The sequence below is a fragment of the Vanellus vanellus genome, assembly GCF_965231255.1.
Source record: "Vanellus vanellus genome assembly, chromosome: 15".
NCBI lineage: Eukaryota > Metazoa > Chordata > Aves > Charadriiformes > Charadriidae > Vanellus > Vanellus vanellus.
Genome location: NC_138920.1, coordinates 2,731,433 through 2,744,007, shown reverse-complemented (window position 1 = coordinate 2,744,007; position 12,575 = coordinate 2,731,433). Strand labels below are relative to the sequence as shown.

General features: G+C 50.6%; 1 protein-coding gene across 1 annotated transcript; it reads right to left on the bottom strand.

The window, feature by feature from the left end:
* Positions 1–3,651: 3,651 nt before the first annotated feature.
* RAB5IF (RAB5 interacting factor) lies at positions 3,652–10,333 on the bottom strand. The gene is made up of 4 exons (XM_082490945.1): positions 10,136–10,333; positions 7,028–7,131; positions 4,885–5,014; positions 3,652–4,226 (listed from the first exon to the last, which is right to left on the bottom strand). The coding sequence occupies exons 1-4, from the start codon at positions 10,262–10,264 to the stop codon at positions 4,185–4,187; spliced, it is 405 nt and encodes a 134-aa protein (XP_082347071.1). The 5' UTR covers positions 10,265–10,333; the 3' UTR covers positions 3,652–4,184.
* Between the last annotated feature and the right edge of the window lie 2,242 nt (positions 10,334–12,575).

Here is a 12,575-nt window from a genome sequence, read left to right as displayed (position 1 = left end):
GTTTTAGGAGACAGAGGGCATTGAGTGCTGGGCTCTTTGGCTCTGGGGAAGTCACCTAAGAGGTACATGTCCTACTTTCCCATCTTCCAAGGAACCAGCTAATGTCCCCTGCTCTTCCCTGCGTGGCTCCCTAACGCAGGGAGATGTAAACCCTCCTTTGCCGTGGCAGTGGGAAGGTTTCGCTAGTGCTCTCTGGCAGCCTGAGGGCAGAGTGGGCACTGCCAGTTGTTAACACTCATCTTAGTTCAGATAGTTTGGCTTTTGCAAGCCAGTCTCGGCCTGCTCCATTTTCAGACATCTCTTCAGTCTTCCCATCCCCAGCATTTGGAGGTGGCCCCTTCCCCACCAAAGCAGCTCCTCCAAGGCCAGGAGCTTCGTGCGTACTGCATCCTCCTCCACCTGTTTGTCTGGTGGGGTATTAACAGACATCCTTGAAAAGAAACACCCTAGAAAGTGTGGGCTGAGACACTGCTGTCCCAGAAGGTCTCAGCAAACACAGTTGTCAGATACACGCCTGACTTAACAGTGCTTAAAGACAAAGCTCTACGTCCCACTGCTTGGGTTTTCAAGACCCTGCTTGTCCCAGACCAACCCAGCCTCTACTGCTCCCGTGGTTCTGACAAATGAAACCCAACCAGCTCTGTCACCTGCGGGCAGCTGAATCCCAGCAACTGTGAGCACAGCCCTTCCGAGCTTGGAAATCAAGCTGGGGAAATGCAGAGCTGATAACACCCCCACGGAAGTGACAGAAGCTCCTCAGTGGCGCACTCCCAGCCCCAACAGGCACCACTCGCTTTAAGGACGTCCCAAGCACTGTTAAAGACAAGAGACATCAGCAACATTCCCTTGCTGGATCAAAACCACAGGTAACAAATTTACATCGTGCTGCATGCTCAGCTGTCACCGCTGCAGAGCGACCCTGCGGCGGGCAGCAACTATTCCAGCTGGGGTCTGACAGCTGATGTTGCCAGGACATGGGATGCCCAGCCGCACAGCCACCTCACAACACCTCTTAGCACATCTTTGTGCCCACGCCATTTTTCCCTTTAACACCAAAAATAACTTCCTTTAAACTTTTAACAGATATTATGCTTGAAGCCCAAGAAAGACCACAAGAAATTTCTCTGCGAGTTCCACACCGGAACACACTTGCTCCTCTCCTCACAATGAGCTGAAGCCAGGGAATATCTCACTCTCCTTCCTGCCAGAGACTGGCTTCTTTTTGCTGAAAGCCCAAGTGATGTTCCTCCAGGTCCGCAGCTAGCAGTGAGCTTCACAAAGCCTGCAGGCAGTACAACTTCTCTGCACCATCACACAGACCCCATAAGGATGCAGCCTCCTGGTGGCTGTGGCTCCCACAGCTCGGCTCTCCAGTGCAGGAAAGGACCTTTTTCTCCCTTGCTGTTTCTCCATGGTAGCACAGTCCCCCCACCAGCCATGGGTTTATTCACCTGCCCTTCAAGGAGAGGGGAGCTGCAGTGCAAGCATGCTTATTGTGCCAATATCAAAACTGCTGAGGACAGAAGTGCTGCCCGAGCCCCTGTTCCCTGTGCTGCAGTCCCTCCTCCCGTCAGCTGCTCCTCCTAGAACTCAACTTCATGCTCTTTGCTAGACCATCCCTGTGTCACTCTCCCACATCTCTGAAAAAAACCAACTTGTTTTTACAGTGCTTATCATTGTAAGATGCTCAGCTCCATTCTACAGGCTGCCACATCCCCTTGAGCTTCTTAAAATTAATCATCTCATTTCTTTACGGGTAGACGTCAAGCTTTAGTTCTCTTGGTGACCAGCACTGGGGATACCTGCTTCTAGTCATTGAGGCACCCCTTAAAACAGAAACCTTAAGAGATTAAAAGCTTGCAGCTGAGCAACTGCAATCACTAACTTACTTGCCAGGAACCTTGAGAAGATCCGGAGGCCAACGTCTCTTCTGCACGGTCATGAGTCTCCTCAACAGAGTATCCTCCTCAACTCAGATTCTGCCTCAGCTTCCAGCCATTAGAACTGCAGAGAGCTGCAAAGGCCAAGCAACTCAGCTGGTGGGACTGCAGGCAAGCAAGGAATAAAGCAAAGGGGCAGGTAAGCAACTCTCCAGCTCTGCAGTCTTTCACTCTGCACATTTTACAGCACTGCTTGAAGCTCTGCTCGAAGCTCTGCTCTGGACCAGACTTGGGCACTCTGCAGCACAGCAGTGGCTCTGCCACGATTGCGTGTCACAGGGCAGGGACAGCCACTGAAGGAGCAGAACAGATTATGCAGAGGCAACGCTTGGCTTAACCTGCCTAATCACCCATTAAAGCATGGAGCTAAGCATCGGCTACTGCTTCCACTACAAATGCTTCTGGCCCCTTCTAAAAGCAGAGGACTCAAGCCTGCAGCATGAGACCCGAGAATCACAAAGAGTTGCTGGCTTAGATATTTACCAAATATCAAACTCTTAAAAGAATCCCACGCTCCCACCCTTTTGCGAAACTGCAAAGACCAGAGGATACAGAAGCTGCACAGTGGATTATCCAGGTGACATTTATTAGAGCATTTCAAGTATACAATGATTTTACCGATGGCTGTGAGCAGCTAAGATGCAAACAGATGCCAGTAGGAAAGGGTGACCTAGAACTAGCAGGCTATGCAATCAATGCTTTCAGCTGAAAGGAAAAGAAAGTGTCAGACTAAAAGACTGAGCAAGTTTGGGGACGGGGAGGAGCAAATATAGAAGTCTTTATTTGAGATCACTTAAATTGGCAACTCACAAGTAGCAGAAGCTGTCTGCTATTGCACTCTTCCCTTGGCATCCCAGGGACCTAAAATAGCCAGGTGTGTTTCTTCCACCAAGAACAGACAGCATTTTCCCTGGTAAGAATGGAGGTGGAACCCCAGCTCAGCACTTAAGAGATTTAGATCCCTGGCTTTGCATACTCACATGTGAGAAGCAGGCCGTTGAACTTCCATCAGCGAGGAAGCAATGCAGACTTTCAGCAAGAGCACGCTAAAACTATCAGCTCCTCACTATAAGGCAGCTTTAGGTCAGGACTCTTTTTGGGTGCCTGAGCTGTTGTTTAGAAAAGCAAGGACCACATGGCAACAAGACTATAAGGTCCTCTGACGAGAACAAGGACTGTGCGTGTTTCCCAAGAACTATTTCTGAAAGATACGTCCTTAAAAATATCTTAAAGCAGAGAGTCCCCCACTGATGCACAAGAAGGGCATGACTAGGGAGGAACTGAGCTATGAAGTGATCAACTCATAAAAAGCACCTCACAAACCAGAGGTTATGTACTTTGCTTGATTTGCAAGTTAGTAATTCTGCATTTAAGATAATAGCTGCCTCAATTGTGTCTTAGTCTCCTGCATTTATTAATAAGGAGCAGCTAAATTCAAGAGCTTAAAAAAAATAGAATTTAAATGCTTAACATTTAAAAGGGTATCTCTGGAATGACTGTCCTTCAAGACTACTAAGCTCTGAGGTATGCGCTGGCAACTTAGTAGTCAGGCTAGCAGAATGCAGCAGAGTTTCTAAGCCTCCTGAACACACCTCAAGTTACACCTTCGTTAACCAAATGAATCACAATTCTTTCTAGCAAAGTTGCTTAAAAATTTAAAAATTCTGGTCGTCAACTAATTTGCAAGTGAAACAAAAAATATTAGAAATCGTAACAACACAGTCTGTTTAATTAAATCAAATCTGATTACTAGAAAAACATGCTACGGACAGCCACTCAACTCATATCCTGGATGCTGCAGTGCCTTTCTCCCACGCAGCCTACAACTGCTTTTTAAAAACTGTTTGTCTAAAGGACAGCAATGGAAGACAAGTCAGGATTTAATGACAGTTTCAAACAGAAGGGCATACATACATTAAATTAACAGATTCAACCTTCAGCACACAGGAGTTTGATAGAGTTACTGGCTAGAGTCACAGAAAGTTCAAAATTTGAACAGTCTTGAACCACTTCCAAAAATTCCAATGGCTTTTTAATAGTTCCAACAATTAACGGATATATAAAACGGAGACGGACTTCTCCAGCAGAAGAGTTGGGGCTCTTCCAGGCTAATCAGACCACTGGTACAGAAGGCAGTTGACTTGACTTCCCCCACCTTCCCACCAGTCCACTAAAGACTATGATTTATTAAAACCTTCTTGATTTTCTGACGACTGATTTAACAGGCAAAAACTGCATACTGTGTCAATCATAGTGGATGGCAGTATAGAAGATTATCCAGACAACCTGCGGAGAGGAAAGGAAGTGAAGGTTATTTTGATGCCTCTGGAGAGGGTTCAGACACAGAAAACAAGCCTGACGCCTTGCTCTCAATAGAGGACTGGGGACTGAATTCCAGCTTTGAGATGGTCTCGGAGAGATGTTAGGATCACCATGCACCACAAACGGTGGCATTCAAATTGCTTGCCTTCTGAGGTGACTAGCCTCTCTGCATTAAAAATCCCACCACTGTCCCTCCAGCGATTTAGAAACAACACCAAATCAAGTGCTGTGCACATTCAGACTCGGGGGAGGGGAGTAAGGGAAAAAACAAAGACAGCCAAAACACCAGTTTGGGTGTAACTTGCTCTAGATGAAACTCCACCAGCACATCTGGGACAGAGGACGGGAAGACATAGAAGTTAAGTGGTAGATGCAGAAGTATAGCTGCCTGTTCCTACATCCTTTCCTACAGAGAAATCCCAGGCATTAATACTGTATTTCATAGCCAGTAGCCATTGGATTTGGGAATTTTCTTTCCCAATCAACTCCACTTATTAGATGACGTTACCACATCCCTCTTCTATCAGCGCACAACCTCACCTGCTTTTCTTCCAGGTATTTTCCCTCAGAAAGTGCACTGACACAATTCACTAATTAATGCAAAGAAAGCAAGAGGCGTTACCAGAAACAGTGCAAAAGATGTCATGAATCCTTCCTTTGTTAGCTCCCACGTCCCGCCGTACTCCTCCTCATCTATCTGCTGGAAGCTACTGAAGTAGAGGTACAGAACACCAGCATTGATCAGGCAGAATCTGGAAGAAAGAGATCAGGAAGCGTCATCTTGGTGATACAGGGTGCAAGTATCCAACACGTCATACAGCAATGCAGCAGTGAAACATCTTTCATCTGCAGCAGAGAGCAAGCAAAGAAGAACACTGTTCCTGTAACGCTTCCCAGGCAGCATAAAAGAGCATTTCCAGGTCAGCTTGCCATAGAGTGCTAGGTTTGGATGAAGTTCACCTCACAAGGCGCAGCCCACTCCTAGTAAGGCTCAACAGACAGTACTCAACAGCTGGAAGTATCAGCACATCTGCAAACCCTGCAAGCGTTCCTATCCTGCAGATCAGCAGCAGTCCTGCTCCCGCACAGAATCCGATCTCCTCGTGTGCGCTACTTGATTTTGAGGCTGCTAAGAAGGAAGCTCTATGCTCAGGGTTAGATCCCTGTTAGCGTCCCATGACCAAATGCAGTGACTTAGAGATAAGAGCCGGAGAAGACTCGATAGCGCCCTCAGAGCTATAGCACTGGGGTTCAATTTGAGATGACTCTTAGCGCTCTCTAGTCTGTGCCAACGTTGCTACGGAGAGAAAAAAAAACGTGACCACCTGATTGTCCTTAGACACTTTTGGCTATACAGTACCCCAACTTAGGGCTGGGACAACCTGGGAAGCGACAGGTACATTTCTGGTAAAGAAGGCTGCGTAGGAAGGACAATGCGGGAAGACATATGCACAAGTTCGGTGACTGGCAGCAAGCTGCGAGCAGCTGTGTGACTGCATACCACAGAGAAACCACGCACACAGTTCTAGCAGCTTTCAGTTTTTCCACTGTACACCAAATCACTTTCATTTCTTATTAACATTTAGCACAGGAGTTGGCTTAGGTACCTGACGGTGCCTTGTGAATTAATGCATGACTAAGTAAGAACAATGCTTCTCAGCTCCTCCACATCTGTTGCTGGGAGCACTTTAGATTTAACTGTTTGCATGTAGCTATCGAGTTCCTGTTGGAGCATCATTGCTTTACAGCCCCTTTTCCCTAAACTTCAAACTTTTTTCTTTTTTCTTAGAGACACTTGCTGCTACTCCCTCCACTTTCTTGCCACAGCCAGGACACTCAGGAGGAGGGACAAGATGACGAGCCAACTTTCCCTAAGAAAAGCTGTGAGACTGTGAGCTTGATTAGGAGACCTCGACTAGGCAGAGATATTTGCAAACGGAGACTCCCCAGAGCAGACACCGCATCTTCCCACACCTGGTGTTCAGAGAGCAGGGCTGTGTTTCCTGTCTCTGGTGTCTCTCCAGAGGCTTTCGGTCATGTGCCAGTGCCAAACAAATTTCTGTTTCATAACTCAAAGCGCTCACTGCAGCCTTCGGACACCTGCTGGGAGGTGACCAGAATCCCAAGTCTCGGTGGGGATCCAATGTGTACCTACCCTTCTAGGCACTGCCTTCCCTGCACACCATGGCTGAAAGAACAACTTCAGCAAGCTGGGAACGCTGCAGGAACACTACCGATGGTGTCACCTTGCCTGCTTGTTACCCACGGTCCTTGGTGTTTTGAAGAAACCTTTTCTTTTTCAAAGAGAAGCTGCCCCTCTTGTCTGCTAACAGAACCTTCTCTCTGAGGAGGGCTCCTGACTCAAAGAGAATGACTACCACACCTTCCCCCCCCATGGGTCTTATTCCTTAGGCACCAGACTCATAGCCCCTATTCACACACGCAGGAACAAGCCACTTCACATGTCAATTGAACTTCTCATTCCCTTCTTAACCCTGTCCCCTTTAATAATAATAAATTAAATTAAAAAAAAAAAATTAAACAGCATTAATCAGGCTGAGGAGAGAGAAAGAGGCTGATGAAGATACGATTGGTATGAATTTCATGACAAATAACAGTCTGGAATGCAGTGCTGACTTTAAGACGTATGGCAGGCAGAGACCGCGTTTGGCCAGCCCGTTGTTTATAGCACAACTTTAAAACAGACACCAAGTAAAGTCCAAATGTGGGAAAGTACATGAGACAGAAAAGGAAATAAACCTTACACTGCTATTCCCACGAATCCCTTCAGTGGAACTACTCCCCAGATGATTCCCAAAATAACTGCAATGATCTGCCGGAACCAGTAGATCACATCTAAAAATTCGTCCTGAGGAGATAAAGCACAAGAAAGATTTTGGCATTTACTATGTTTCCTTTTTTTAAAGCATCATACAATTGAAAAGTGAAAAATTAACACACTGAAAACTTAGTTTTCCATTCAAAGTATAAGATATTGTACTCGGAGCAGATGAAAGCAGCTTATGGTGTCACACACCCTGGACTTTTCTCCTTCCAAATTAAATACACGGCTTTGTCCTCCGATGGGCTAACCGCAGAGACGAACAAGTATCTAGTCCCCTTGTTTACTAAAGGTTCAATTCTATAAAAATTCACTGGAATAAAAGTTTAAAGAACTGTTTATGCTTTAAGACTGTTATAGCCGCTCTCAGTGCCCCAGGCCCGGCCCTACCCAGAAACAAATGGTGCCGGTAGGCAGTACTCACGCCAACTCCAAACCGCAAACCGTATCTCACACGTACTACAGGTTCACCTGCACTCTTTCACAGCGGCACCGAAGTGGTCATTCCTGTTCGCCCATAGTGCCGACACTACTGTAGGTATTTCAGCTGGACAATGCTGACTCATGCTTTAAATAAAAAGCACTTCTGCTACAGCCTCCCCAAGGATGGGATTGCCCTAGCACACCAACAGCCTTCGTGATTTTGATGTAGGATGTGCAAAGTTGTTTGGCTCCAAGTGGAAGACTAGAATCCCTCAGATGCGGTCGTTTCAGTCACGTTTCTCAGTCATTTTAGCCTTCAGTTCGCACCCTATTGCATCAGAACATTGGCACAACCTATCATTGCTCCCCTCGCTAACTGCAATTCCTGCCCAATTTGTCAGAGGGGCATGAGGTCGAATACAGCAGAGCCCCACCAGTTCTGTGAGCAACAGCAACTGATAAGAAAAAAAGCGACACAGTTTCACGCCTGTCCCCAGAGGAAATGCAGGGCAGAGTCCACTCTTTCCCTGCACTGAAAAGTAAAGGCATCAAAGCTGGAGCAGACGTCCCGCTCCACCCACCTGTGCCCAGGCCATGCTAGGGACACAGCAGGACCTGGGATGCTGCAGGAGCTCAGAGCACCTTGTGGGAGTGCTGCTGGGCAGCAGCAGCAGGAAGAGGCACTGACCAGGAGTGTTATAGCACACGGGACATATGCACAGGAAAACAGGCTTCACTAGAGCTAAAAACACTGGGAATTCTGTGACTGACGTGTTTTCACTCCCACTTGGAAGGTTTGCTGACAAACACAACCAAAACATGCAAGTTGAGCACACCCAGGAAATTTTGTAGAGACCAAATCTCTTTTTGCACACGATGGTGAGGCTGGGAACAGCAAAGCAGACCACAGCCAGCTAAACAACCACCATGCCGTTACTCTTCTGTGAAAACATACCCGCGCCGTGACACTGTGACCGAGAAACTCTCACAAATCTGTTGTAGTCACTGCTCTTTCCCTTCAGACCTGCCAGGTCAGCTGGATTTGCAAATATATTTTTCCCCCAACTTCTTAAAACAGATTATATTTCTAGTTTTCTTTTAATTAGACAAAGGAAATTTTTACTTGATCCTAGAAGAGTTTAATCCAAAAGCCAAATTTAACTGAGGCAATGCCCTGGTTTGGGGTAAAACAGAACCAGTTTTCTGTTCGGTAATTTTACTTTTCAGCTAAGCCGCTTCTAACTAACTGAACTCTCAGAAATTAACAGCGTCTTTTTCAGTGTCCGCTTTCAGAGTAAGAAGATCTGATGTTTACAGTTAATACCAAGGAACAGTAAGCGCAGAGGCTCCTACATATACTTATTGCTGTAACAGCCAAGGCCAGCTAAATTTGCTATGTGCCCTATTGGAGGGTCAGAAGCGCAAAAGTGTGGTGGGTCCCACCTGCGGGGAGGAGCAGACAGGACAAGTGACCCAAACCTGACCAACAGGGTATTCCATCCCATCTGCCTCATGCTCAGTGTAAAAGCTGAGGGATCAAAGGGTCAGCCCTCTTTCTTCAATGGCCGACATCTGAGGAGGACTCTGTCTGTTCATGTGCCTTTAACCTTGATCCTGTGTGTTCCTGAATCCAGTTCCTGAGTTCAACTCCTGTCCATCACTGAGTTCAGTCTGGGACTTTCCCTGTGTCTGTGGGTGATGTGATTGTCACCCCAGGAGCTCAATACTGCTTTTGTATATATTTCATTATTTTCTTTTTTTGGTATTATTATCTTCTCTTTTTGTTATTTTACCATTCAAATAGTTTAGTTTCTTTTAAACTCAAAAGCCTCTTTCTCTGAAGGGAGAGGTTGGGGAGAGGATCTGTTGTTTGTTTCAGTGGCCAGTGCGGCCCAAACCGGGACAGATATCTTAATATAAATACAGCTCGTGATTTCTTTGGCTCCACACCCAAGTAGCAGAGGAGAACTGGGTTTGCTGCAGGCCACAGCACAGCAGAAGTGCCACATCTGCCTTCGGGGAAGTACCTGCAAGGCGGGTTCTCTGGGTAAGAAAGGACAAGAAACCATTGTGCGCCGGTTGTCCGGTGCCACAGCTGGATTTAAACAAGCGTGCTGTGTTTACTGGGGCATCTGCCAGACAATACTCTACCCTCACCTACGGAGCTGCGACCCACAGGGCGCTGCCGGGCCCGGAGCTCCGTGACACCCGGCTGGCGCAGACACCAGAGCTCCCGACCCGTGGCAGACCCAGGCAGGCCGCAGCCTGGTGCCCCCCCCTCCCCCCGCCTTTCCTGCAAAAGCTACTTACACCGACTCAACCTACGCTTGCCCGGCACCCGCGGGGGCGGGGGCTTCTCCGACACCTTCCCGCAGTGCCTGCAGGGCTGCCGCCGCTCCACACGCACCCGAGCGGGCCGGGACCGCCGGGCCTGCCGCGGCCTCAGCCTCCCCTCAGACGGGGCAAAGGGACGAGCGGCTGAGGGCCCGGGGTCGGGCGGCCCCGGCGGCAGCACCAGCCACCGGCCCCGGTACCGTCAGGCGAGAGCAGCGCCCCCCACCCCGGCCCCGCACCTCCCGGTAGCCCCGCGGGGCGGCCCCGGCCTCACCTTGTCGTGCCAGGCGGAGTCGCTGCGCAGCGCCTTGCCCCACACGGAGCCGCGACCGGCCGCCCCGCCGTTGGCCACCGCGTGCTGCTGCGCGTGCGGCGGCTCCTCCCTACGCCGCGCGCCGCTCATTCTCCTTCCTTCCTTCCCGCCCCGGTACGGGTCCCGGTCCCGGCCCCGCCGCCGGCCCGGAAGCGGCCGCTGCGCACCGTCACCCACCCGCGCCCCCGCTCCGCCAATCGCGGCGGCGCCTCGCCTCACACGTGACAAAGGCGAGTGCCGCTCCCCCTACGGCAGGAGAGAGGGGTCAGGTGAGGCCCCACTGCTCCCGGGAGGCCCGGCCCGGCTCTGCCTGCGGGAGGCCAAGGAGGGACCCCCGGCTCCCTCATCAGGCTGCCGGCAGCGCTGGGCTCGGGCGGAGGTGGTGTGCGGCCCTGCCGGGGGCAGCGGCTGTGAGGTGAAGCGGTCCCGTGTGGGCGGCGGGGTCGCCGTGGGGGAAGGGAGAGGCCTGGCAGGGCCGCTCCTCGGCGGGAAGGCGCTGTCTCTGCGCGTTGGGCGGGAGCGGGGATGGCCCTTCGGTCCGCCGCGGAGCTCCGGGGGGCCCCGGGGACGGCTTCCCCTCCTCGGCGGGCTGCAGGCTTGTTTGAGGGTCGCCGTAGTTCCCTCCTGGAGACGGGCTGGGGGCGTTCGCAGCAGGACAGCCCTCAAAGCACAACACGGCTGTGCAGGGCGGTACGGCTTGTGATGGGTGTTTATTCGAGCAGACATCACAGCAGGCAAACATATGCCGTCTGCAGAAATCATCCTCTTGGAAGTGTATGCAAGTAAAATAATCACGTGTGGGGCCCTAAAGGTTTGACTATTTTTTTATCTTCTTGCCTTACAAGAGCAATGGTATTCAACTTTAAACAGATGTATTCCTCATGAAAAAACATGTTGGGAATTACTTCTTCAGCCCCTCTGCTGTGCTCTGGGGAGACCCCCCTGCAGTGCTGCCTCCAGCTCCGGGGGTCCCAACAGCAGAAGGACATGGACCTGTTGGAGCGGGTCCAGAGGAGGCCCTGGAGATGCTGCGAGGGCTGGAGCCCCTCTGCTGGGAGGAGAGGCTGGGAGAGTTGGGGGGTTCAGCCTGGAGAAGAGAAGGCTCCAGGGAGACCTCAGAGCCCCTTCCAGTGCCTAAAGGGGCTCCAGGAGGGCTGGGGAGGGACTCGATCAGGGAGGGGAGCGATGGGACGAGGGGAAATGGTTTTAAACTGAAAGAGAGGAGATTTAGATTAGAAATTAGGAAGAAATTTTTCATTCTGAGGGTGGTGAGCCCCTGGCCCAGGTTGCCCAGAGAAGCTGGAGGTTCACTGTTTCATTTCCCCATTAACAAACCCCAGGCCTAAGGTCCTGCATTTCTTTCTGTTGCGCAAACTAGCAAACATGTGATGTGCTGAGCATCTTAGGAGCCTGACTGCTCTCTTTGCAGCGCTAAATACTTCAGTAGCAGCCACTGTGCTATTGATTTCAGCAGGACCTGGGAACTGTCAGGGGTAGACTGGACCTACTTGAGCCATGTGTGGCAAGCAGGGTCTTTGTCCCAGACCTCCAATCACTTCCAGCTGAGGCCGTGTAATTTAAATACAGATTATGCAAGATACTTTTGGACTTCAAAAGTATCTTGCCCTGCTCCAGCTCTCAGGCCCCTGAGCACACATCCAACCCCTTGAGCATTTGACACAAGCTGAAGGCTGGTCCAAGCCAACAGACCCGTGTTGCATTAGCAGTGGGGGGGTCATTGCTGTATCTCCGGTAGGACCTTTGCCTCTGACACCCCCGCCATGACAGGGCCCTTTGCTGAGGGATCAGGTCTCACACGCCCCAGCTCCAGCCTTGCTCCCGGGGTGCTCCTCGGGTGCTCGGGGCATGGCAGCCCCCCTCCTGCTCCGCACCCTCTGCTCTGTGATGGACACAGTCACCAAGCACAGGGGGAGTCGACCGCCGTGGGACCCCAGGGCTGAGCTCTTCCAGGACTTCAGGCTGTGTTGGAGGCATGTGAGGAGTCTCACTGTCCCCAGCTCCATGCTCCTGCCCCAGGCCACTTCGCAGGGGTGGAAGCACTTGCATGATGATGAGACACCTGTAATCTAAACTTCAAGTGCTAAAAAAAACCAAACCCTGGCTTGTTTTACTCCATCTCCATTGCCTGATCCACTGCCCAGAGAGAAAAGCAAATTAAATTGGGGCTTGAAAGAATAAAGAGGAGGCCGGAGGGGTGCCGGAGGATGTCACGGGGATGCAAACAGGCAGGTAAGTAGCAGGCACATGGAAGCAGGGGAGAAGGATACATGGGGAACCCTGGGCACAGGCAGGGGAGGGTGGGAAGGGCTGGATGGAGCTCAGGGGAGAGCCCGAGGGGCCGGCGAGGTGGCCCCGCAGCAGTCCCTTACCTGCATGCAGC

What these genes read in the sequence shown, in the direction of transcription:
- RAB5IF (XM_082490945.1), bottom strand. Translation starts at nt 10,264, where the DNA reads ATGAGCGGCGCGCGGCGTAGGGAGGAGCCGCCGCACGCGCAGCAGCAC. An exon ending in ACTCCGCCTGGCACGACAAG is followed by an intron (nt 7,132 to 10,135) that starts GTGAGGCCGGGG and finishes TTATCTCCTCAG; the next exon opens with GACGAATTTTTAGATGTGAT. An exon ending in GGATTCGTGGGAATAGCAGT is followed by an intron (nt 5,015 to 7,027) that starts GTAAGGTTTATT and finishes TCTTTCTTCCAG; the next exon opens with ATTCTGCCTGATCAATGCTG.